The sequence below is a fragment of the Thamnophis elegans genome, chromosome 7, assembly GCF_009769535.1.
Source record: "Thamnophis elegans isolate rThaEle1 chromosome 7, rThaEle1.pri, whole genome shotgun sequence".
NCBI classification, from domain to species: domain Eukaryota; kingdom Metazoa; phylum Chordata; class Lepidosauria; order Squamata; family Colubridae; genus Thamnophis; species Thamnophis elegans.
This window is the reverse complement of record NC_045547.1, coordinates 30,035,736-30,062,347: the sequence shown is the minus strand read 5'-3', so window position 1 is coordinate 30,062,347 and position 26,612 is coordinate 30,035,736. Positions and strand designations below refer to the sequence as shown.

Genomic DNA, 26,612 nt, shown 5'->3' with positions numbered 1-26,612 from the left:
GTACATCTTTTTAAAAGTGCAGATTATACTGTATATAGTATGGATTTGGCCCAAAATAGAGATGATACAGGCAGAGTTCCATGTAAGTCATGATATGAAGAGCCACTACTCTTTTCCACCAAAAACAGAGTGACTGCAAACCATTCAAGTTCAAAATGAAGTTTATAAATTACCATTAGGATAAAAACAAGAGACTTGCAAGACTACAATTCTATATAGGATCCTCATGCTATTTCAGGAGGTCCCAGATCTTAGAATGCACTTTTGGGAAAAATATTTCTCATTAACACAGCAGACTTCACACTGTCTATTTTAGGGCTCTTTCTCTATGTGCAGAATTTGTGTGTGTGTGCGTGCGTGTAGATACACACATACAAAAACATAAGAGACTTCAAAACTTAAATGAAACCAACTCTAAAAAAAGCAAGGGGCAAAGATAAACCTGAAAAAGGAGATTAGAAATTAAAAGTATCCAGTCATAGCAGAACCTAACCAGAAATATTTCCCATCAAAACATGTCAATTTGACTGAAGAAAGTATGCAACTCCATTGGGTAAAAATGTCATTCACTTTTCAATCCCATTTACTTTTTGCTGGCAATGCTTAATTTCATCCCTTTTAGTGCAATTTATTATAAAACCTGTTTAGAACTAACACTCCCATGGACATTTTGCTCATGAAAATAAATTGAGCAGCCTTACAGACTGCATGTTTCCAAGTCTGGTTATCTCTGAGCATGCCATTTTATGGAAATGAAAAAGGGAGCTACAGCTGGTAGTGGTGTGAAGGGAAACATATTAGGGGAATATCTCTTTCTCTCTCAACAATTTTCTCTGTTGTATTCTAGTGGGTTTCAAAGACTGGATTACATAAAATGGAGCTAGGTGCTTTGCATACAACAATATGGATCTGAAGATGGATCCTGCAACTTTCTACATTCAGTATATTGGTAGTATATTCCCAGAAAAGCAAATCATGGAGCAAAACAGTTTTCAAACTTCCCTTATAAACTTTGTTGCCCATCCTGTTAACTTGGTCTGGTTCTGACCCCTGGAGTGTTAATCAATATGTTGAGAATTAGGTCAACGCTCCCCCACTCCGCCCCCTTGTCTAACCTTTGGGAGAATGGAGGCTTTGTGAGCAAAACAGAAACAGCTACCCTGTAGTCCTAAAGATGTTTAATTCACAAAGGTTTAAATGGGACAGTTAGTTCTCCCGTGACAAAGTACTGGGTACTTATCTTGCCCCATCTTTTGTGTTGCATTCTGAAAATCCAGAACTGATCTATGTCAGGGTTGCTTGTGCAGAAGTGGTATTAATGGGAAAGTGTAAGATCTGATACTACTTCAGCAGATGGGAAAGCTGTACAGAAGAAGGTCTAAAGTATTCAAAGCTCATCTGTGCTGATATTATTCCAATGAAGGAAAAGCAAAAAAATGAGACAACAAGATGAGGGTAAAGGACAAATCAAATAAGAACAGAAATCAAAGAACAGAGAGCAACTCAATCATTCTTGTCCTTCTGACCCAAGGCAGACATCCCCTCTTGTTCTTTTCTGCCTCTCCTCCTGCGCCTGCCTTTGCAGTCTGAAAGCAGAGTCCAAACAGCAGCCAATCCTGGGAAGGCTCTGGTCCTAAGCGAGGCAGAATCTTTAGAAACGTGACCCAGCACACTGGCTGTGGCACTAGAGATTTCCCCATGATTCTGGAGGGGGGAACTGGTCCACATCTCCCATTTCATTGTAAGTCTGATCTGCCATGGTGAAGGTCAGCTTGTATCGTAGTCTTACTTTCTCCTAGACAGAGAAAAAGATGTGTAACAATTAAGAGAAGGACTCAGGGATGATGGCTGAGATTTGCAAATGTGGGGTAAGGAGTGCAGTTAGAGGAACTAGGACTTCTGAGGAACTCAACTCTAGATCAAGAACACGGCCCCACTTACTTCCCTTAAGGAGGTAACGTTACCTTTTGTGGATTTGCAAGCAGGAGGACCTGGGTGATTGCTGTAGGGGGCATTATTGGGTTGAATGGTGGGAGCTCTGTCCCTGAAGGTGGCTGCAGTTTCACTTTCATCACCTGTACAAATAAAAGCACATCAATACAACTCTATGATTTGGCCATTAAAGAACAAGAGTTGCCTCCATACACCCAAATAATGGCATTACCTAATTAAAAAGGTTGCAGGCTTTGTACTACCCTCTGGAAGAATTGGACTGATAAATTAAACCACATCCATCAGAAGTCTGATTTATATAATAATATGACCCTCCAGATCTTTTAGTTCATAATTCCAATTCAAGCTTGTTTTACAGCCTTTAGGAATATTACATTTCTTTTCTTTCAATGAAAAGACTATGGGAAATACGAAAGCAATCGTTTTTTTTAAAAAAATCTTTAACTAGCTAAACAAAATTATTTCAAGGAACAGGCCACTGCAATCAGTGTATCAATGGCAGCACATCAACCACCCCTGGGACTTGCTCCCTCCAGATCAACATGAATGCATGGAAGTGAAACTTTAACCCCAAACAAAAAAGCAGAATTATTCTACTTTAACTGGTAGTGGTTCTCCAAAGCCTCGGATTTTTAACAAATGTTAACATTTAAAATATTAATCAGCAATAGCCTTTCGGGTGAGAGAAAATAAGGAATGAAACCAAGTCATGCCTTTCAGTAGTAAGTTATGACTTCTCCTTAACTAAGTTGGAAAAAAAATCAGCAGAAGTTGTAGGCAAAGTAAGTACTAGGTAGGTAAGTGCTTACTTAGGCACTTACGCCCTTAGGCAATTACGCTAGGTAGGAGGATGGGTAGTGACCTCGTGTTGTCAAACAATTAAAATAGGTGCACATGAAGGTTTCATTGGCATAAAAATATTACCTTGGGGACGGCAGACTGAAAGATGATGTTCCTAATGGGCAGAGGGGCTGTGCTTAGCATAGAGATGACCACCACTAGTACATCAGGTCGGTCAGGCAGAGAGTCCTTGGCAAAGTGGAAGAGGACACGGAAACCATGCTGGTCATACACAGTCACTGGGAGGATGCTGCCTAGAATAAGCACCACCAGGAGAGGCATAAAACGTAAGAGTAGAATGGCCAACCCCCCCACCCCTCCCCGAATTCTACCCCCCTTGGTTGTCCTTTATGTTTCAACTAGTGGGAACCCCACATTTTAACTTTCCTCAACCTCTTTCTCTTGTCTTTGAAAAGCCAGGTTGAGGCAATGGAGGTATCTTGCACATGTAAATCGAAAAGAATTCTTTGCACAAACCACAAACTTTTTTCCAAGTTTTCCAACTTGCATCAATGTCAGACACAAGGAAACAGAGCAATATTGTGAGCTGATCATTCTTTGCTGTTGTCTGTCTATTTACAAGAATCTCATCAGACTGACAACATTGTTTTGGGAACAGAAAGTTAAAGGCTGTCAGAAATTCTAAGGGGAGCGGGGATTTCCTGGCCTCCATCGCTTTCCCTCCCTGCAAGGATTCCAAACTCACCAGTCCCCGGCCCCCACAAAGCTAGAGATTTCACCACAATAAATGAGCTAAGCCAGATGCTTTGGGATAAGACCATTCTCCAGAACTTTGCTCAAACTCACTTGGCTTGATAGATTCCAGAGGCACAGAGACATTCGTCAGTGAGAATTCCAAGGGGTGTGTGGAAGCTGGGAGACCTGCTGGAAGGCTTGCACTTCCAGACAGAGTCGGCGACCCTTGAGGGGCCAAAACAGGGGGTGTTTTTTCTATGGGCAGAGTGACAGCAGGGTTTGAAGAGATATTTGGGAAGATGGACGAAGTGCTATTGGTGCTCAGAGATGGGCTGGAAGTGCTTTTGTTTTGGAGATCACGCAGGGTTAATCGAGGGGGTGGCTGCTTCTCCCTGCAAAGTGTGAAAGAGAGTGAGAGTTTCAAGAGCGGGGCCAAGAACTGGCTTCCCCCTCAGCAGACGCTACTCCATTTTCAGAAACACCCTCTGCCCTTCCCCTCCTGGCCTCCTACCATCTGACTTGAAGAGACTCTGGGGGAAGAGACTGCTGTAACAGAGTCTTGCCTAGCAGGTCCAGGTCATCCATACCACTAGTAGCAGCAGGAGATGCAGGCTGTCCAGTTTCAGCTTTCCCTATTGGAGCCGGTAGTCCTGAAGGGACATCCATTTCTGGGCTCTCAGATGACTTTAAAAAAAAAGAAGAAGAAAATTTTATACAGTTCCCCACAAAAACACAGCCAAACTGAATAGCTTAAGTACAACCCTTAGATCAGGGGTGTCAAACTCAAGGCCCGGGGGCTGGATCTGCCCCGCAGGGTACTTAGATCTGGTCTAAAGGGCTGCCCTGGAAACAGCAAAGGACGACCTGTGGTGCTTCTGCCAGTGAAAATGGGTTCACTGACAAATGCACGCTGGACAAAAGCACGCCGACGAAACCGCGGGAAAAAACCGCGAGTTCAAAATTGCACAGACGAATAAGCGCAGAAGCGCGCCAACAACAGCGCGCCAACAGAAGCGCGCTCTGAACCTAACCCTAAAGGTAACCTTGAACCTAACCCTGAACCTAACCCTAACCCTGAACCTAACCCTTACCCTAACCGTAATCGCGCTTCTGTCGCCACTCTTTTGTCTGTGTGCCTTTGTGGGCACGCTGTCGACGTCGCGGTTTTATTTCCGCGCTGTTGTCGGGGGCGCATTTGTCAGGTCACGGCGAAAATGGGCTCCCAAGCTCCCGTTTTCGCCTGCCACTGCCTCCTGTAACCCTCTGCCAGTGAAGACAGAGCTTTTGAGGGCCCTCACCAGCTCTGTTTCCACCGGCAGAGGTTTGCAGGAGGTCATGGCAGTAGAAAATGGAGCTTAGGAACCCATTTTCGCTGGCAGAGTGCTCCGGCCACCACAGGTGCCCCCAACACGAGTGACATTGAGCTGGTCACTCCCACACTGGCACGCCCAGCCCGGCCTCCCGAGGTCAAACACAACCCTCATGCGGCCTCAGTAAAATTAAGTTTGACACCCCTACTTTAGATAAAGAACAGTATATTAAATGCAATACAAAGCACAGAAAAACCCCTTGGGTTTCTTTCACACATGTTGATAGCAATTTTAAATAACTGCAGGCCTCCCAGATATGATTAGAAAAGTCTACAATTTTCTGCACAGCAGATCAGAGTTGCACAGAATCTACAAGGTCTACACAATTCAAGAAATGACAGGGATTTAATTACATATTTGTGGTCATCTCTATTCCATGCGCCTTTTCATTAAGCTTTCTAACATAAACTTCGTCTGAAAAACAGGAAGCTCAAGTGTGCTGGTCTTCTGATATCCCTTTCAAGAAAGTAAAGTCTCCCTCTTGTTTTACAAAAAGATAGCTGTGAAAAAACTGAGAATAAGAGACTTGATTCACACTTTGGTTGTGTCTGTTTTTCTGAAATAAGATTCTGATTTTCTTCTTCTTCCCAAATCAAGATCTAACAATCTCAAATTAAAGCAGATCCAGAAAACCAAGCAACTCATATTGAGAGGATTTCCTTCATAAAAAGTTACTTCTGTACACAACCTTGCTCACATATCTATGCTATACAAACATTTCAACATGCAAGGGCACCTTTATAGACCTAAATAGTAAACTAAAATAATCTCCATTTAGATTTCCACTAGATAATCGGGATACATTTTGACTGAAGCATTCTTTAAGAGTACAATATGGTAGATTAGCTTGAAGAATCTAGCTTGAAGTGTCACAGCTTTATTATTCCATTGACTTCTAGTTCCAAAATTGTAGGGTTTATGAACCAATGATGTCCTTTCAGCTTTCTGATAACCAAGACCCTTACCTGGAAACTGTTCCACCCACTATTGTCTGCGCCTTGGACTGAAGAAGTTGCTTGATCAGTAAGCCCTAGACAGGGAATCAGAAAGAACAGATATGAGAAAAGGAAATCCAATTAATCTAAAAGTGAGGAGCCCAAACTACAGTGGTATTCCTCTGCAATCCAGTAACTCAGTATAATATGGAAAACACATTAAAACATACATAATGATTAAAACAGGAAATTAACTAATAGTCATACAATGCGCCCAATACACAATCAATTCAATAAATTAATTAATTATGGTTTTAGCATATTGCCCCCAACAATCTGGGTCCTCATTTTACAAACCTCGGAAGGCTGAGTCAACCTTGAGGCAGTGAGGATCAAAGTCTTAGCAGTCAACAGAATTAGACTGCAATGCTGCAGTCTAACCATTGTGCCACCACAGCTCTTACTACAACAAGAATGTTCTAAACAGGAAAGAATAAGGTTTAATAATATAGCAATCCTGCAAGATCACAGCCATTAAGCAAGGCTTTCAGTAATGTTTGGTCTGTTGTAAGTCCATATATTATTGTACAAATGTGCTTAAATCCTTCCTAAATTGCCAATTCTTGATTTAGAGGAATTCATAATTAACTCTTCTTGCAAATGCAGAATTTATGCACAAATTATATGTGGATCTCATAGTTTAGAGCGGGCTGTAAAGCACTGTGAAGTCTAAGTGCTATTGCTGTTATAGGAAAAAATAAAACACTCAGAGCAAACAACTGGTATTTCATAAAGATCTGCTCAACATTTGACAAACAACAATAATCCTGCAAAACCTATTTCCACAGAGCACAGAATTGTCTTTAAGTAAAAGAAGAGATTGAGAAATGAGTTAAATTCTTCTGAAATTTCATTTTTGAAAAGTATTCCCACCTGGCCCACTCTATTCTGCTCAAACCCTTCTGCCCTGCAGAACCATGGATTTACCTAGTGACATGAGCTCATCGTCCAACAGAGAGACTGAGCCGCTTTGCTCCGGCACAGTTGCTGAGCTACTGCAGGAGAAAGTTGGTACGGCTGGGTAGGCAGGTGACATGTCCAGTCCTGACAGATCCAGAAGTGCAGAAGTGCTGCCTAAATAAAGAAACAAAGTCTCTACCAAGAAGAACAGAATAACAACAAACGCCGCTCTTAGCAATCACTGCCTTGTCAGTCAAGAGATTGCTCTGCAAAAACCCTTACCCTACCTCAACTCCCCACAGCCTTCATTCCCTGAATACAGTTTTATTTATTTCTTCAGTCCTAGAGATGGACTACATGAGAGTGAGCTAGTCACATAAGATCACTTTTTGAACCCTAAAGTTGGATATCATATTCAGATTCCTACTTTAGACAAGACTCTGAGCCCTCCCCTCCTATGTCAGCAGCTTATTATCCAGCTTCCTTACCTCGGAGAGAACCTGCTGTTGTTTCACCATTGATCTCCTCTCCTTTCACAATGTGCTTGTACAAATTGATCACTTGTGTTAAGTTGTCATTAGCTTGCAAAATTTCAGCTGCAACAAGACCAATATGATAGAAATGAAGGTTCAGGGGTAAATCAAATGTTCCACAATAGAGATAAAGCCTAGCATTAACTTTTCTACAATAAAAAATACAAATGTTAGTAGGTTTAAACCAGAGGTTCCCAAAGTGGTCAGTACTGCCTCCTGGGGGGCGGTGGGATGACTTAGGGGGGTGCTAAGAGGCAAGGGGGGTGGTGGCAGAAAAGAAGCCGTGCTGAGCCTACAGCTTCAGCTGGCCAACCTGCCATAAATGCCCCTTCTTCGTTGATGTACTTGATACTACCATTGCTGCTTCTCACTGCTGCCCGCCACGGTGACTTACGACCAGCAGCCTCAACCACGAGAGAGGGAGAGGGAGAGGGAGAGAGAGAGAGAGAGAATATACAGAGAGCGCGCAACCAAGCAGAGGAGGGGTGAGTCAAAACAACTAAATCAGAAGACACTGAGCCGCTCCCACGCGGTGGCTAGGCACACGCTGTTCAGGGCTTTACAACCTCCTCTGGACCGAGCACCATGGCTCAGAACGTGTGTGCTCCCTGAGCCCGTCGCTGACATGGGCCGCTCCCGTCCTTCCCCCTCCCCGCCCCATCGAATGGTTGCTTCTGGCCTTTTGCATACCGCACATTCCTCGGTGTAGCCAGTCAGTTGGCACGCGGTCTGTCGATCCGTGCACTGTGCTCCAAGGGTGGCAGTACTGTGTTCCGCAGGCAGGCAGGGAGCCCTCTTTTTTGGGCACGTGAAGGGCGATCCCGGGACCGGGGATCCCTATATGTGCATGTGGCAACTAAAATCCTCCGGCGACACAAAAAAGGAGGTGGTGGGTGGTATTCCTTGGGTGGGAAGGGAGCAACGGGGCAATGGCCAAAGGGAATTTTGACGTGGGTGATGACGAAGCAAGTTTTGCATGAACCCCAGGGGCAAACTGGTAGGAAATGGGCCACTCTTTTTAAGTGTCTTTTAAGACAAACCATCACCCAAAACTACTGGAAACTAGAGCCAGGAGTTAATGCCACCGAAAAGGCTCCTCTGATACCATAATAGGAGAGGAGAGGAAAACAGTTCTGATGCTTTTAGAGCAGTGTCTCTCAACCTTGGCAACTTGAAGATGTCTGGACTTCAACTCCCAGAATTCCCCAGCCAGTATTCCCTGGCTGAGGAATTCTGGGAGTTGAAGTCCAGACATCTTTAAGTTGCCAAGGTTGGGAAACATTGCACTCTGCTAAGTGACTTAAAACCAGACATTGGGAAACTGGTATCACTTCATCAAGCCCATCCATCACATTAAGAATTTACTGAACAGTGAAGTAGTTACTAAATTTTACTGAGTTTACTAAGTTACTAGTTACTAAGTTTCTTGATAAATGAGTATCAGACTTTGAAAACCTGGTATCACTGGATCATGTTCAACAATTTTGTTGAATTAACATTAACTAAACAGGTTTTTAAATTGGATTTTGAATAAATGTGCAATTAATTGTTACAGTTTTGAATTTTAGTTACTATCTTCCTTCCGTCGTGCAAACCGCCCAGTCACATGACCCCCCAGCCATGCCCACCAAGCCACGCCCACAGAACCGGTTGTAAAAAAATTGAATTCCACCACTGGGTGGGGGGCACTGAGGATCAGTTTGTAGCACCAAGGGGGCAGTGGAATGAAAACGTTTGGGAACCACTGATTTAAACCCTTCAGCTGAAAGTCACATTGACATTTAGTTGTTACTCATAATATACCAACATAATGCAATAAGTCTATACATTGATATCATTTCCTTAGAGTCCTGTGAAAAAATCAGGTGGAACAACGGCTGATGACCTCTTTCTATCGGTCCACCATAGAAAGTGTCCTCACATACTGCATTACAGTATGGTATGCTGGTTTAACAGCTGCGGACAGGAAGGCACTACAGAGAGTGATCAGTTTGGCACAAGAAACCATTGGTTGCCCTCTGACATCACTGGATGACATTGCCAGGTATCACTGCTTTAGGAGAGTAAGGAAGATACTCAGAGATGATTCACACCCTGGTCAGGGTCTCTTTGCACTTCTACCATCAGGCAGAAGACATCAAAGTATAGCCAGCCGAACAAATAGGTTTAAACATAGTTTCTATCCTTGGGCTGTCAGACTTTTAAATACAATCACAATCACGCCATAATCACGCCATGCACACGCTAGTTTTTTCTTTCTTTCTTTTTTTGTTTCTGCTCTAATTGTGCACCAGTGAGGTTAAAACCAATTTCGTTGTATTTAAGTGTAATGACAATAAAGATTATACTTATACTTACACTTATAACCAATTTTGCTTCCTCTCAATTATCTAACCTGGTTAGAACAACATAGACACAAAAATGCCCACTTGACAACAGAGATGTCAGAAAGGAAAGCTCACAAAGTCTACCTGTGCACAAGGTAACTTTGGGTGTACTTTAATCCAGAAACTCATGCTTAGAGTAACTTATAATGGAATGTGAAGAAGTCTATTGATATCTTAGGGTTTACATGAAATTACTTGAATGTGTAACTGAATGCTCGCTCAAAGATAACTTACCCAGTGCTTCATCATTGTCTTCTGTGTCACTAGCAAGCCTAAAAAGCATGGGCCTCATGCGTTCACAGCGCTGATACAGCTCCTATAATGAGGAATATTAAAGTTCAGTATAATTAAGTGCACTTCTAGGCATAAAAATACATAGTCAAGTAAGTGGGGTGGTTTTATTTTACTGACTATATCTGGATGAACCTGTATGAAATTATAAAATTGATTTTCATTTGAAAAGACGCAAAAGGGAAAAAAGTAGGCAAGAAAGACAACGTCGGAAACCCCATTCAGAAGCACTCTAGAATCTTTCAGTCCTAATTACAGGGAGAGTGTGGTTTAGGACAACAGATTTCTTGGATCTGAATGACCTTGAAGCAACAGATCTAAATGGAGTGGCATCCTTTTCATCCATGCTCAGTCATTTGCAATTAAATGTGCGGTCAGAGTGTATTTATGCCTGCGCATAAGTCAAGATTATGAGGAGCATGCCTGAGTGACGTGCATATCCCAATTCCAGTTTGGTAATTGCTCATTTTGTTCATGGATTCACAACTTCTGAAAGGAGCAGCCAGTGTTTGCTCTGTAAGTGATAGTTTCAATAAGAGGAAAAAGTTGCACTTTCTTTTACTGAGCTATTCCTGAAACATTAACACTTTTTCAATCATCAATTGACATCACTTACTAAATTTCAGGTTTAAAGGCTAAATTCAATTGTTGGGTGCACACAACACTTTGAATTATAGTTTGTTTAAGTAAGCTTTTTGAAATACGGCAGGGATTCAGTCAAGGCATGAAGCCAAATCAAGCCAAGTATTACGATGTGTTAGTCATCCCACATGCAAGTCCAGAGACTGTTTATTGTGGCTAATTTGTAGAACCAAAGAGCAAAAAGCATGTTCTGCCTCCTTTTGGAGGATTGTCAGATCAATCTTCTAATTCAGTAGTCTCCAACCTTGGCAACTTTTAAGACCTGTGGATTTCAACTCCCAGAATTCTGGGAGTTTAAATCCACCTGTCTTAAAGTTGCCAAGGTTGGAGACCCCTGTTCTAATTGGATTCTGATTCTATCAGTCTTTCCCATCCAACTCTGGAATATTAGACTGTCAGAATTCCCAACATCCTGACCAGTTTAGAAACTCTAGGAAAAGTTGTTACGAAGTACTATACATGACAGGCAAAAAAACATGCTAATAAAGATTAGCATATCTTTGATGCAACAGATAAGCAGTCTTAAGGCAGCTTAAAGATTAACAAGTATCAATATATACATTTTCTGTAGACTAAAGTCCATGTCAGCAGATATATGGAAATTTCTGATGAAGTAGGCTGTAGTGCACAAAACATTATGCCAAAATGTAATATGCTGTAATTTGATTTGGAACCTATGATAGGGAACCTGTTCAACCTAACAGTAAATGAAGTGGAAATATTAGGAACAATTTAATGGTATTTAAAAATAAAAGCAAATTTGCTCAATGTGTATATTTGCTGAATATATATAATTATTAGCACAGTCACACACCAATGTTTGCAAATCTTAGTTGCATTCAGGTGTGACTGATTTACTCATTTACAATGCGGCTTAAGCAACAGCTACAGAAATGCAAAGCAGGCATTGGCTGAATGAAAAAATAACCAGGCAGCTGAGCCCCAAATGCAACTGGGGAGATACTTAGAAGACCAATCTCTGTAAGCACCTTTGTTATAAATTATATAACCAAGGGTTTTCAAAGATGCCTTGTAAGGGCATATTGGACAAACAATTTTAACTTCTTCATGCAAACATAAATGGGACATTTTGCTGCTTATGTTGTAAGAACGCTAAATGCATTCACAGTTAAGAATTTCAAATCATCCATTAGCACGTGTTGCAAAACAAAATGCAAAATGTAGACGTCTGCTCACTTTCATCAGATCCTCGCTACTCTCTGTCCTCTCTCCATTGCTATAGTTAGTCACCATGTCAGTCAGCAGTTTCACATTGTTATTTACTTCTTCAATGGCATGCACTCGCTTGGAAATCTTCTCCATTCGCTTTTGGTCCTGGAAAAAGAGAAGGGTTACAATCTCTTCCTACTCCTTAAAAAGATAAATATTCCTCTTGCACTTATGTGCTAGTCCTTCCAGACTCTAGGGGGCAGTGGTCATCTCCATTTCAAAGCAGTAGAGCCAGCACTGTCCGAAGACGTCTCCATGGTCATGTGGCCGGCATGACTAAATGCTGAAAGCGCACGGAACGCTGTTACCTTCCCACCAAAGGTGGTTCCTATTTTTCTACTTGCATTTTTACATGCTTTCGAACTGCTAGGTTGGCAGAAGCTGGGACAAGTAATGGGAGCTCATTCCGTTGCACAACACTAGGGATTCGAACCATTGAATTGCTGACCTTTCTGATTGACAAGCTCAATGTCTTAGCCACTGAGCCACTGTGTCCTATTCCTTAGAAGATTAGAAAATGTAAAACATGGCAATGCTATTATCTTCGAAGATTTTGAAGAGGCCCTCAGCTGATGCTATCCCAGGATTATTCTATTGAGATCACTGATAGATACTCCAGCTAACGAAGTATCCTAAACAACCCCAGACATTAAAATATGCCACAGAAAGCTCTTATAGCTCACAGGACATGTATTTCAAGACCATATTTTATTTCTGAATCTTGGAAACTGTACCTTCCACGTGCATAGGAAAAATCCCTGTGAAATAAATTGTGGTGGTGAGAAGCCCTAGGATGAAAACTTCAAAACCAAGATTATCAAACAATGCCAATTAATAAATATATGGAGGTGGAAGCAAAGCTTGCCTCTTGAACCATCTCTTTGATGAGTTTATTGGCAGCTCGGAGATCTTCAGGATGGGAACTTTTGAGCAGGCGGGCCAGCATCTGCAAAGACACAGAGATAAAAAAAAATAGGTGTCTGTGGAAAGCTTACAATAGAAAGGTATCTGAAAAAAAATAGATATGAGATACAGAGCAGAATAATTTAAGGGCATTACCTTCCACATAATGTTATCTTTTTAAATCAATCAGACCATTAGAAATCTCAGCCTTATATACTTTAATAAAGGGCTAAAATACCCCAGAAAGTATTATAATAATCAACAATAGAGTAATAACAAATTTAATATTTTTTGCTTTCTCTGTAAAGCAGGCTAGCATAATCCATGATGTACTAAGATAAACAGCCAGATTTCACGGGCTGTTTCTAAACTTGTTTAAGGAAAGAAAAGCAGGTGATTTAGCGAACCAGTCACGTGTTGCCAATTTGTTTTTAACAATATTATATTGAACTGTATGGCCCATTGTTGTAACCATGCCTACAGACAATTTCATCTTTTAGCCCAGACCAGGGCAATATAGTAGCTCTAGAAGTTGTCTGATTACAAATCTATCAGTCCATTAAAAAAAAGAAGACGCCCCAAACAAGTAGTCAACAACGATGAGAACTGAGGAGCAAAAATAATCCATCCAATCCAACCTTATTAAAACTTGCTGGTGTCAGTTCACTGCAACTCCTAAATAGCTCATATTTTCACTTTCCACCCAAAATCTTTTCATGTGATGCAGTACCTTGAGAAGCTAAGAGCTTCAAACCTTAGATAGAGCAAAGCAATGACTGTAAAGTATCTAGCCAATGAATTATTTTTTACCTTGGATTTCTCTTCATCGTCAAAGATTGCATTCTTTGGTCTGGGAGGAGGTAGAAGGAAAGGTGCATCATCTGGCAACTTGGGGTCACATTTTACAATCCCTGGGGGGAAAAAAGGAAAGCTCCTACCAAGAGTTCTCAAGCAAGTAGGCAAATGATCCATTTCCCTATCAGGCCAATTTAATAAGTCTCCCCGGTTTGATCCCTTTTTCCAAGGGAACAAATGTTGCAGTGAAATAGACAACTTCTCAGTTAAAATAAATGGACGAACTACAGGTAGTCCTTGACTTACAACAGTTCATTTAGTGACCATTCAAAGTTATAATAGCACTGAAAAAAGTGACTTACAACCATTTTTTACACTTACGACCACTGTGGCATCCCCAGTTATGTGGTCAAAATTCAGATGCTTGGCTACAGATTCATACCGTATTTATGATAGTTGCAATGTCCCGGGGTCATGTAATTACCTCTTGCAACATTCTGACAAAGTGAATGAGGAAAGCTGATTCAATTGACGACCATGTTACTAAGTTAACAACTGCAGCAATTCATTCAACAACTGTGGCAAGAAAGGTTGTAAAATGGGGCAAAACTCACTTAACAAACATCTTTGTTAATGTTAGGAATATAATCTAATGGTTGGGTTGGCAATATATAAATCATGTAACAATGCTGTACCTGTTTCTTTAAATCATGCTGTAAATGTGATTGGTTGCTATTTCCTCAATCGGCCATAAGATGGAGCCAGAATCACTGTTAGATGCTGATCTGATCTGAGTGTTTGGAAGCTGGCTGTTAGAAGTGCTGATTATGGGCCCAGGTTATACCAGACGTAGTTAAAGGAGAGTTGATGTTGATACGCAATATCGCATTCAGACAGCTGTTTCATTAGTGATTGTTACTATCCTGGAGAAGATGGCGAGCGACCCATCAACAAGCTATCGATGATAACCTGGTTGGATGGAACAAACTATGTTTCCTGGTCTATGAAGTGCAGTCTACTCCTGCGTAGGGAAGATTTATGGGATGCTGTACAGAATCCACCTGATGTAACTGCTTGGAATCCAGATAACAATGGTGATGCCAAGAAGTTAGAAGATTTTCAGCGATACAACAAACGGGCATTGTGTATAATTGGTCTAACACTGAACGACCAACAATTAGTGCATATTCATGGAGAAAATTCTGCTGCAAGATGTTGGGAGAATTTGAAGAAGATTTATGTACGTGACACTGTAGTTGCACACATACATCTCACACGCAAACTGTTTAGGGCACGTCTTCTGAGAGGTGGAGATAAGTTAGCTCATTTAAACTTTATGAAAGGGGTTTTTCAGGAGCTACATGAAAAAGAACTAATTTTTTCTGAGCTACATCAAGTTTATATCATACTCTCCTCACTGGATGAGAGTTATGATGTTTTTGTATCTTCTCTTGAAGTCCTAACCCAAAATGAACTAACATTGACTGACATTACTACACGACTGTTGGAAGAGTCAAGAAGAAGGATGGAAAGAGAACAACTGAGAGAGAAACCACCATAACATGAGGAGTCACCTTCTACTGCTTATACTGTTCGAAAATGTTTCTCTTGTGGGGCTAAGGGACATATAGCTAGATTCTCTAAAAAGGCAAAACAGAATGCCGGAAGAGCTAGAAAAAATGCTAATGTCAACTTAGCTATGTCTCCTTTCGCTACGTCTAGCAATGCACCTGTAAACCATGATTTGTGGGTTGTTGATAGTGGTGCATCACAGTGCATTGCTAGAGATAGAAAAAGGTTTATAAAAATAATCACAAGCATTTTTAGCAAATGGATGTATTTTTGGCAAATGGATGGAAGGTGAGGGCGCCTGGTTAGGAATTGTTCATTCCTAAATGAGCAGTTACCAATATTATATGTACCTGAAATTCAACTTACTATAGGTTAGGACTCTGATTAACATTGGCTATGTGGTAACCTTTAGGGGAGATATCTGTATTATTGAAAAGGAGGGTAACAGGGTTACTGCTACTTTAAAAACAGTTTGTATGTTATACCGGATGGCCAGATGGTTAACACAGCTTATCATAAGTTAAACCCCATGATGAATGTATACATTTACTTCATAAACGCATGGGGCACATTAATTTCAAGTTGCTGAAACAAACTGTTAAGTTGGCAGAGGGAGTAAAAATAAAGCCATGCAGAAAATATTTAAACTGCAATGTTTGCAATCAGGAGAAAAGCAAAGTTACTCCAGCAAACAGACTGAATGGTTTTAAAACAAAGGAACCTCTGGCGGTTGTTTTTGCTGATATAATAGGACCTAAGAAACCCAGTTTGGGAGGTGCCTGTTATGTTTTGAGTATCGTGGCTCATTATTCACGATATGGTTTCTGTTACTTAATGAAAAACAAAACAGAAACATTTCAGAATTTCTTTAATTGGCTGACGTTTGCAGAAAGAAAGATGAAAGCCAAGGTTTTTACTTTGGTTACTGATAATGGGATGGAGTTTACCAATTATAAATTCCAAACAATGTTAAAAACAGCTGGAATCGAGCACAAACGTTCTGCTCTTTATAGGCCACAACATAACTCGTTCGTAGAACAAAGGAGGCAAACATTACAGGCCATGGCACGAACTATGATAGCTGATTCAGGTTTGCCGGAAACACTGTGGGGTGAAGCTATGATGTGTAGTAACCATGTTTTAAATAATGTGGTGAATACAACAACCGGTGAATTGCTATTCACTAGGTGGCATGGCAGAAAACCAGATTTGAATTACCTACATACATTCGGAGCCTCAGCATGGGTGTATATATCATCACAAGTGAGACTGAAAGGACAACATAGAGCTCGACAGTTATTTTTTGTAGGATATGAGGCTAACCATAGATCATTTAGGTTTGGAAAGGCACAGCTAAGGTTTATTGTAGTAAACAGTACAATTAGTACTGTAGTACTAGGTTTATGGAACACGTGGGGTGGAATAAATTAGAAACAAATGATAATGTAATGATTGACACCCAAGTAGTTCCTAATGATGAGGTAGTAAAACCAGTAATTAAAGAAATTAAGGAAGAAGTACAGTTACAGGATGAACCAGAAGAACAAGAGCAGATTATACAGGAGAATCCACTGGTGAGTCCTGAAATACCTAGACGTTCAACTCGTGTAACGAGACCACCTGACAGGTATCAGGCATCGATAGCATGTCAGGCAAATAAGGTTCCTACTAATTGCCAAGAATTAACTCTATATCCAACTGAGGAACAGAAAGGTTGGAAAGATGCAATGGAAAAGGAATTAACATCATTGCAAAAGTTAGAAGTATATGAAAATGTAAAGTTACCACCAGGTAAACATGCCATTGGTTGTAAATGGATTTTCACCCATAAAGCCAGGTTAGTTGCACAAGGGTTTGCTCAGTCAGCCAATGACTATGAGGAGGTCTTTGCACCTAGTTTAAAGGCTACAACGTTACATGCAGCATTAGTGTAGGTAACTAAGAATGAACATATAGTTAATCATTTAGATGTAGAGACAGCATATCTTCATGCGCTGTTGTAACATACTATATACTTACAGAAGCCTGCAGGATTCAAAACTGATAGTAAAACTGATTGCTGGAGGTTGAAAAAGAGTCTTTATGGCTTGAAGCAATCAGGATATGAATGGAATCAATGTATAGTTAAAGAGTTAACTAAGATAAGTTTTAAAGCTGGCATGGCTGATCCATGTTTGTTTAAGAAAGAAAGTGATGGTGTGATTTCATTGTTGCTATTGTTCAGTAATGACATAGCATTAATCAATAAAACTGAGCAAGAAGCTATGAGGATTATAACACTGTTTAGGACGCAGTTCAGTATAAAACATCTTGCTGAGATTAGGCATATCTTGGTTTACAAATAAATAAAACTAGGGGAGGATACAAAATCTCACAAACTGAGAAGATTAACCAGCTACTCAGAACATTTAGGATGGAACTGTGTAAACCGGCAAAAACTCCAATGGGCCGAGTTTAGCCACAATGATGAACAAAGCCCTGTATTTCATAAAGGTGTTTATCAATCATTAATTGGTAGCTTATGATATCTGAGTAATTAATTGGTCAAGGCCCAACATAGCATATAGTGTAAATCAATTAGCCAGGTTTAATGCTGAACCTACTGAAAGGCACTGGCAAGCTGCTAAGAGGATATTAAGATATCTTAAGCAAACGATGCATTATGCATTGTATCTAGAACCTAAGGATGATCTGAGCTTAACTGCATATGCGGATGCAAGTTTTGCTACAGATGTGTTTACATGGAAATCAACATCAGGGTTTGTTGTATTCCTGGGAAAAGCACTAATGGGTTGGCAGTCTATTAGACAAAAACATTTAAGTCTATCAACTATGGAGGCTGAGTTCTCATGTTTGTCATTATTATGTACGGGTTTGGTTTGTTATAAACAACTCCTACTTGAAATGGGGATTGACATACAAGAACCTATTGTTGTTTATGAAGACAATCAAGCAGCAATTCAGATAGCATCCAATCTTGCTGTAAAAACTAGGTCAAAACACACTGATCTAAGATATCTGAATGTAAGGCAAAGTGTGAATGGTAAATAAGTTTCACTGGAGTACTGCATGTCTGAACATAACATTGCAGATCATTTTACTAAGGCCTAAGGTAATATAAAGCATAAATGTTGTTGCGAGGAATACGGATTAAGATTGTAAGATTTATATATTTTCCTACCCAAAGGGGAGAATGTTAGGAATATAATCTTACGGTTGGGTTGGCAATATACAAATCATGTAACAATGCTGTACCTGTTTCTTTAAATCATGCTGTAAATGTGATTGGTTGCCGTTTCCTCAATCGGCCATAAGATGGAGCCAGAATCACTGTTAGATGCTGATCTGATCTGAGTGTTTGGAAGCTGGCTGTTAGAAGTGCCGTATAGTGATCAGTGTGAGCTATTGTAAGTTTTACAACTGCTAGCAAACTTTGTGTACCGGACTGTTTGTATGATTATGGACTATGTTATTTGGATTATCTCTTAACTGAAAGACATTGATGACTGACTGTCTTAACCGTGTATGACTTGAAGTGTTTGATGGACTCTGATACCTCTATTGCCACGAAAGTAAAAGCCTATTTAAACTGCAGTGTCTCTATGCTGTATGCTGGTTTGTGTGTTCTCCAACACCAATCTCACAATGCTTCTCTAAACGCACTCGCTCTCCCAACGGGGAGCTCACCTAACAGTTCAGAAATGTTGCGCTCAATTGTGGTTGTGCGTTGAGGACTACCTGCATTGCTGATTTCTCCTTTTACCAATCCAACCAAGGGGAAGGTAAACAAAGACCAGTAAAAGAACAAGGGCTTCTTTATACAGATTCGAAAGGAAAGGAAAATAATCATATAACAAATGCACAGTGAAGAGATTAACATACTAAAGTGTAACAAGGAGGTGGCAGAACTATCCAACTCCTCTCAAATAAGTGACTATAGGTTTCATTAGGAAATTTAAAGACCAACATTAAGAAGCAGGATTGAAGGCTGGGACTGATAAAAGAGTTATTGTCAGGAAATTACTATGTTTAAATGTCTTAAGGCTAGGTGAATTATGTACTGTGGTAATAAAGGAAAAAATTGATCGTCTGGTATTATTTTTCAAAAATTGAGAACTAGCACTTTGAGGTGAGGAAAATTGTGAATTAGGCAACTCCGAAGGAGCAGAAATACTGCTCCTCTCCAGACAGAAGATTGCCTATTTGTGTTCCAGACAGCTCCTCCCTATAAGGAAACTGTAGGCCTGTAGTTCTCCTGTGGGTCTAAGCACTGGAAGACAAGGGAAACTATCAAGCTTAGCTGTGGTAGAGAGCCCTTAAGGACACTACATTAGTCTAACCTCACTTTCTAATCACTTTCTGAATTACAATTATGTTAAAGTTAAAAGAGATCTTCTGAACAAGTCTGAAAATTCACCTGGTAAGTAAAATTTCATTTTGAAATTTCATTTTTACCTTACAATTTAAAAAATTTAAAAACATGAAATAAATGGCAAAAAGGTAAATAAAAATTCAACCTAGGAAAGTTTTAAACGGATTAAGGAAACAAATGAATTTGGAATATTAGGACTTGCAGAACTTTGAAAAATTGAGTAAATAAAACACTTTTGTGGGAATGGGACTTGTGGAGCCTATGATGATGTATCCTTTATTAAGTTTTTGCATGAGTTTGCAAACAGATGAGTTAGAGCTGAAAAAATGCCCAGTTCTTTACCCTACTCCTTCAGTATTTCTGTAACCCAGAATATAAACCCCCAAGGTATTAATCCAAGTTTGGAAGGAATGTCCCCATTCTTGTACAATTAAGTGGAAACCTCTTGAGTATAGAAAAGTATATCCCACCTTGTTTTTTTAACATCTGATATGCTTCTGTAATTTTCACTTCCTCGGGCAGACCCAACGTCCAGCTATACATCAATTCTAAGATTTTTGATTTCACTTTTTCTGGAGTTCTGTTTCCTAGATACTGAGGAAGCAACAAATCACATCACATATTTAACATGACGGGGTTAAAAAAAACACAAGAGTTTGCTTTCAGGGCGTTGTGTACCAAGCATGAGATGAAGTGTCATGTGTTTCATTCTACACTCAAGATGAAGACAAATCCGACTGTTGCAATCCTGACAATATCAGACATTAATGAATTAAACCACCATAAGAAATTCTTCACTTTTCATTTACAGTGTACTAGCACAGAACTTGAAAGAAAATGACCCAAATACAAGGTTTTCTTAATGAAGTCAATAATATTACTTTTTATTCAACATGTGGAAATATGAAATTGCTCTGTTTGTCTCTTCTACTTGTTACACTTCAAATTTGCCCCACTGGTAATTTAGTTTAGTTTAGTTTAGTTTACTTTATTGATTATTAGCCTTTGGGCCATATATTAATGAGCACTTACCTTTGGTGACACAACCTTGATGAGCTCGTTAAGGAACCTAAACTTGCCAACTTCATCATGAAAGCGCTTGCCACAGTTTTTCATACAGGCCTCCAGCACCTGTAAAATAGAGCAGGAAGCGACCCTAAAAATCCACATGCCAGGATTCCCCATTCTCTTCATAATGCAATGAAATGGGGGGATGGGGATGAGGACTGAGAAGAATGTTATTTGAAAAAGTATGCCTTCTGGAGCTTTCATACTTTCTTTTCTCTCTACTGATAAACCACAAAAACAATATAAACCAGTCTTCCTCAATAGTGCCTCCTAGAGATTGGACTATAATTTCTAGACGTTTTCCTACATCTGGAAAGCTCCATTTTGGGAAGAGGTAATAAAATAGTTTGCTTCTCTGCCAAAAATCACAAATTATGACCAGATTTGAAAACACTGGTTGCACCTAGAGCAACATCTTTTGTGCACATTACCTTCCTTGGCTCTTAACCATGAGATAATTAAAAGCAATCCCACCATGGCTCAGTACAGAATTAGCCATCTTGGGCTATTGAGAGAGCACTGCCTTGTAATAACAATATGTTAAGCCAAAAAATAAACAACCAATATGATGGCTTCCAGTAGTCAGCCCAAGAATGCCTTAGTCAGACAAATAATACATGCATGCAATATGAACCTACAATTCATTCTATAAAATGTAAGTTAAATATGATATAAATGTCAGGAAAAAAGTGTCAGTTGCTACCAGAAATTCAGAGCTCTCTCATTTCTCATTTTGTGGCAGACACAGATAATAAGGAATCATTGGAAACACCAAGCTGAGAGCTAAGCAGCAGTGTCCTTATTAGACACCTGATCCAAAATCTCAAATGTCAGTAGACTTGTAGTCAGATGAGAATTTCCTCTTTCCCAAGTGATTAGCTACAGGTAGTATTTATTCTTCCTAGAAATAGATTGCGTGTAAAGTCATAAAGAGAGGTTATGGTCACAATTTGTGAGGATGGGAATAGCAGATTGCAGCAGGACCTTTTCCATTACCTTAGAATTCATTCATTAGGCATCAGGTAGGATTAGCTTTTAGCATTCATGTATTAATACCACTTCTGTGGTTATTGCTTTCTATGTGTAAACCAATTGTTTCACATGAATGGGGAATATATTTATTAATTTCCTATATTGCCATGGGCAAAAGTCTGCATACTTTAAAAGTTGAAAACTAATGCACACGAATGTTATAACAACCTAAAGTAACCTAAGACTACACGAGAATAAAACCAAAGTAAAACAGAACCAGTGCAAGAATACAAAGAAAAGTATTTTAAAGCTGAAAGTTTGAAAAGCGTAGGAAATGCAATTTTCACTGGAAATGAAGAGACCATAAAAGTGTGTCAGATGGTCTTTTCTAGAAAGAGTGATGTCTCAGCTGACACACCAATGCTGAAAAGATCCTTTCAATTAAGCCATAATCATAAGAATACAGTTATAGTCAAGTGAAATTGTGGCTCTAAATAAATAACCAAACAGAACTGCAGTTTTCTTGAAACCAGAAAAGAGTGAGGCCATGGTGTCTTCTTGAAATACTTTGCATCCCATGAAAAGCATGTCTGTATCTGTCAAAGGTATGGCACTTTAAATCAGAGTGCAGAGTGGGATGGAAGAAATAATAATCCTGACATTTCACATATTCTAACATAACCCCAAGATTACTTAAATTGTACCAGCCCTTATTTGGGTAGTTATCATGAAGCTTTGTTTCCTTCCAACTTGTAGTAAATCAAGCAGTTCATGGCATCTTACCGTGAGAGCCTGCATGGCTTCCCATTCTTGTGGAGACTGGATCTTGTGGGCTAGGAGCCGGGTTGCTAATGGAGGGCTGTGAATGAGACATAGAAACAGTGAGTGGAGTCACAGAAACCGTCAATGAAGTAGTAATCTGGATCTAGCGAATCCCCATTTTATTTTAATATTTCATAACAACACACAAGCTGTCATTGACTGGAATAAGAGCTCTCAATCCAGAGGCTATTTTTTTCAAGTCACCTTCAAACCGCCCTGAGCCTGACACATTTTGTGAAATGGAGCAGATGTGTTGGTGAGATGCTGCCTATTGAGTCTGAAATCCCACTTTTCCCTGATTTAGTCTTCACATTTTTTATTTTCCATTAGCTGGCTTCTAGAAAATCTCATTGGTTCTTAAACTTTGTAAATACTTTGCACCCCTTTTTAAGGTATTATACTTCCTTTACAGCAAACATTATGAATAAGGCAATTTAGTAAATTACTAGCTGATACTAAGAGATTGATTGAAGTTGACTTCTAAGAGCTAATCACTTTGTAGTCAAAATTTGATTATGACTCTAGTTAATTCCTTAAAAATAACTTTTAGTTTTTAATAGTGAAATCTCCAAGTAATCCAGAAAATCTATGCTAATGCCCTACTAATAAAAAGATATATAAGCACCATTTTAAAATTTCTTTTAACATCCTCTGTTAAATGATGATCCTCTTCAAATTATCAATTAAATTATCAATTTAAACCTACTATCCTTTATGCAACTTTGCATCATTCTATCAACTAATAGTAGTGTTTTAGGTGATTTATATAAACACCTATCTAAAGTCTTAATGAATTGCTTTTACTATTTTTCTATATTTCCAGAACTCCCACATTTTATACATAGGATATTTCCCTGTTGGCATTTAACTACATTATAAACATGCTCTAGTAAGTTCTTGTTCTTGCTATGTCCGTATGACAATATTTTCAAACTGTCCTTAGCTTATGAGTAAGACAGGCTTATGTTGCATTTAACTGTCCTAATTGTAAAGTAGCATTTTCCCCTTAAGCCAGAGCAATCAACAGCAATGGCCAAGTGAGTAAAACCTGTTGTGATTTATGATTTGTCAGATGATACCCAGGAAGTAGGGAGAGCTTGGCATCCATTGGCTACTTCAGGCTTGGAATATAAGGAATTCTCCTGTGCTATTTTTATATATTTTTCCTTCCAGTGGTTATAGCTATCAAAAACCCAGGGTAGCTCAGCATGTACCATAAGACAGTAAACTGGCTCTCTCAAAAAAACTACACAGAGTTAGTTTGGCGTCATATATGAAGTAAAAAAAAAATCCTGCAATTCTAAATGAGCACCAAAGTCGGGGTCAAAGGAAGCTTGCTAGATAGTTCACTGGCAGAATTGGTGAACTGCCCAGTAAATGGGAAAAGCTATTCTGCCTAACAGGCAGATGCTATCCACTGTGGATATTTGCTTCAAATCTGAAGAATGGTAGAGATGGATACAATGCAGGTAGTCCTTGACCTACCACCATAATTGAGCACAAAATTTCTGTTGCTAAGTGAGACATTTGTTAAATGAGTTTTTCCCCATTTTACAAACTTGCTTGCCACAGTTATTAAGTGAATCATTACAGATGTTAAGTTAGTAAAATGGTTGTTAAGTGAATTTGGCTTCACCATTGACTTTGGTGGTCTGAAAGTCGCAAAAGGTGATCACAGGACCTTGGGATATGCAACAGTCATAAATATGAGTCAGTTGCCAAGCATTTGAATTTTGATCAGGTGACCATGGGGATGCTGCAACATCCATAAGTGTGAAAAACAGTCATAAGTGACTTCTTTCAGTGCTGTTGTAACTTTGAACGGTCACTAAATGAACTGTTATAAGTCAAGGACTACCTGTAATGCAAAAGAGGCTATCTGCTTTGCTGGACAGCATCCCAACCTCACAAATCAGCTGCTGGTGGATTTATCCAGCTGCATATGATCAGGACTGCATGGCAAAATGGATTATGCAAACCCAGAATAGTGGGTTAATTTAGTAACTACAGCTAAGTAAACAGTTTTCAACATTAGAAAAACATAAAGGGATGCAGCTATAGTGATAAGTTTATTCAGAATGCTTCTTTGGAATACTTTTTTGTTATTATAATGTTTTTAGCATAGATAAACCCCAGATAGACAAATACAAGACCAGGTGTACTAACCCCTCTAATTCTTTGTTCAGCTGGTCACAAAAAGCATTGATGTTGTCCCATTCCAAGTCCTTATTTAAAGGATTTGTAGCTCTATCTGAATTGAAAGAGAAAAATAAAGTTTTCTTTAATTTTTGTTTACTTGCAATCAGAATAAATAATTTTCAGAGACAATTTACCAATCATATTAAACAAAAAGGGAAGTTCTAAAAGAATTATTGCAATGCTGGCATCAGACACAACAGGAATGACACAACAGGGAGACGCCATTGTTAGTGGTAAACCATGTGCTTACACAACAAAGGTCCCAGGTTTAATCTTCAATATCTTTTTTTTTGCCACAATAAGCAATCTACTTGGCATGTGCAAGAATTACTTAATGAGCGGACAGTCCTCAACAAATTGAATGAAACATCTGGCTCAACCTAAGGTAGCTCTACAAATGGAAATTGGAACAGGGAGGGAGAATCAAATTGCACACATTATTCCCTAACAAGATACCAAACTCAAGTCTTAACTGTCTATGAGTAGCAAGTGTTCATTTAAAAAAAAAATGCAAATCAAAGTTCTCTCAACTTAATCCACCATTACAATAATGTAACCTCAAAATCAATATTGCTGTCATCTGCACCACAGCCAAAAGAAACTTGCTACAGCTTCTGTTCCTCCAAAGCGGAACAGTCATGTCTTCTGAACACAGCAAACTTAATTAAAAAAATAATGCTGTCAAGTCAAAAAAGAGGGGAACAAAATCACACCACGAAGAGATGAAAGAAGTAGCAACACGGTCTACAAATAGCATTCAGAATCTGCTGCACTGCACAAAAATCTTGGTGGGCCAAAGTTCCATTCACCAAATATAAAGATACTGTTTTCCCCAAAATAAGGCAGAGTCGTATTTTCTTTTGACCCCCGAAATAAGCGCTTGGCTTATTTTCAGGGAGGTCCTATTATTTTTGAGGTGCAGGTGGCGGCAAGCGTGGTCACCTCATGGCTGCTGCTGTGTTGCAATATTTTCAGAGGAGGGCTTATTTTGGGGGTAACGGTATTTTTTAAATATTATTTTGCAAATTACAAACTACCTCATTTTAGGGTAGTTCATTGCAACTAAAGATCACAAAATTATCTCCTTGAATATACCTGGATTTTGATGAGTTAGATTTGTAAATAAACCTATTCAGAATTCATTTTTTTTTTTTTTAAATCAACGTTATTTGGTACCAGCAATATATTTACTTGTCCATATTAGATGATTAAGCCAGTAACACTTTCTGGGGATTTCAACTGTCTGATTTGACTACGCCAGGTTGCAAGCTTCATTCCTGGGCACAGTAACAGACCCCTGGCAGTCGGTGAGTGGGAAACTTAGCTTGGGACAGACAGGGGAAAAAAAAACCCTCCAGGGGTAAAGGACGGTTAATAGTAACAGAATTGGAAGGGAACTTAGAGGTCATCTAGTCCAACCCTCACTCACGCAGGAGACCGCCCCACCATACTAGGATGGAGGGCAAGTCTCTTCCTCGCTCGGATGGCCCAGCGAAGAGGCAAAACGTGGCAGCGTTTCCCTCGTAAACTGTGACCCCCGGGATGAAAAAGGAGAACCGCAGAGCATGTGACGGCGAGCGGGTCACGCGAAGAAGAGCCCTCTTCCAAAGCAGGCCCGAAGCACCTGCTATAACTGCTAGGGATAAACCCGGCCGGTCTTCCCCAACTTACTGATCCTGGACTCCAACGTCTCTGCCTCCATCTCTGCCTCCATCGGTTCCCGCTCGGTTGCCCCGCCCCCCGCCCGGTCCCGTTCAAAGACTCAGTCTTCCTGCCGCCCTCCGGCTCCAGCAGCCCGGAGCCATAGAGAAGAAACTGTCGAGAGGGCCGTTCTGGAAACAATAGAGCTTCGGAAGTTATAGCAGGAACGCCCTCTGGGAGCGGTGCGAAACTTGCTCCCAACTTCCTCCTCCGAATCACTGAGATGGACAGGCTTTGCCTAGAGAGTGATGACAGGGCCCGAAGGGAAGTTCTAACTGAGGGGACGGGCTGAGGCAGGCAGGACAGTGGATTTTCTTTCTGTGGCGGGAAGGAAGATAGACCCTTCACAACCTCAGAGCTAAAGAAAGGAA

General features: G+C 39.9%; 1 protein-coding gene across 1 annotated transcript; it reads right to left on the bottom strand.

Moving 5' to 3' along the window:
- Window positions 1–143: 143 nt before the first annotated feature.
- Window positions 144–26,394, bottom strand: GGA1 (golgi associated, gamma adaptin ear containing, ARF binding protein 1). The gene is made up of 17 exons (XM_032221272.1): window positions 26,212–26,394; window positions 24,508–24,592; window positions 22,303–22,378; window positions 20,512–20,610; window positions 19,950–20,073; window positions 13,551–13,651; window positions 12,703–12,783; window positions 11,805–11,942; window positions 9,909–9,990; window positions 7,243–7,350; window positions 6,782–6,928; window positions 5,825–5,889; window positions 4,001–4,173; window positions 3,601–3,881; window positions 2,878–3,047; window positions 1,965–2,075; window positions 144–1,795 (listed from the first exon to the last, which is right to left on the bottom strand). The coding sequence occupies exons 1-17, from the start codon at window positions 26,252–26,254 to the stop codon at window positions 1,685–1,687; spliced, it is 1,995 nt and encodes a 664-aa protein (XP_032077163.1). The 5' UTR covers window positions 26,255–26,394; the 3' UTR covers window positions 144–1,684.
- Window positions 26,395–26,612: the final 218 nt, after the last annotated feature.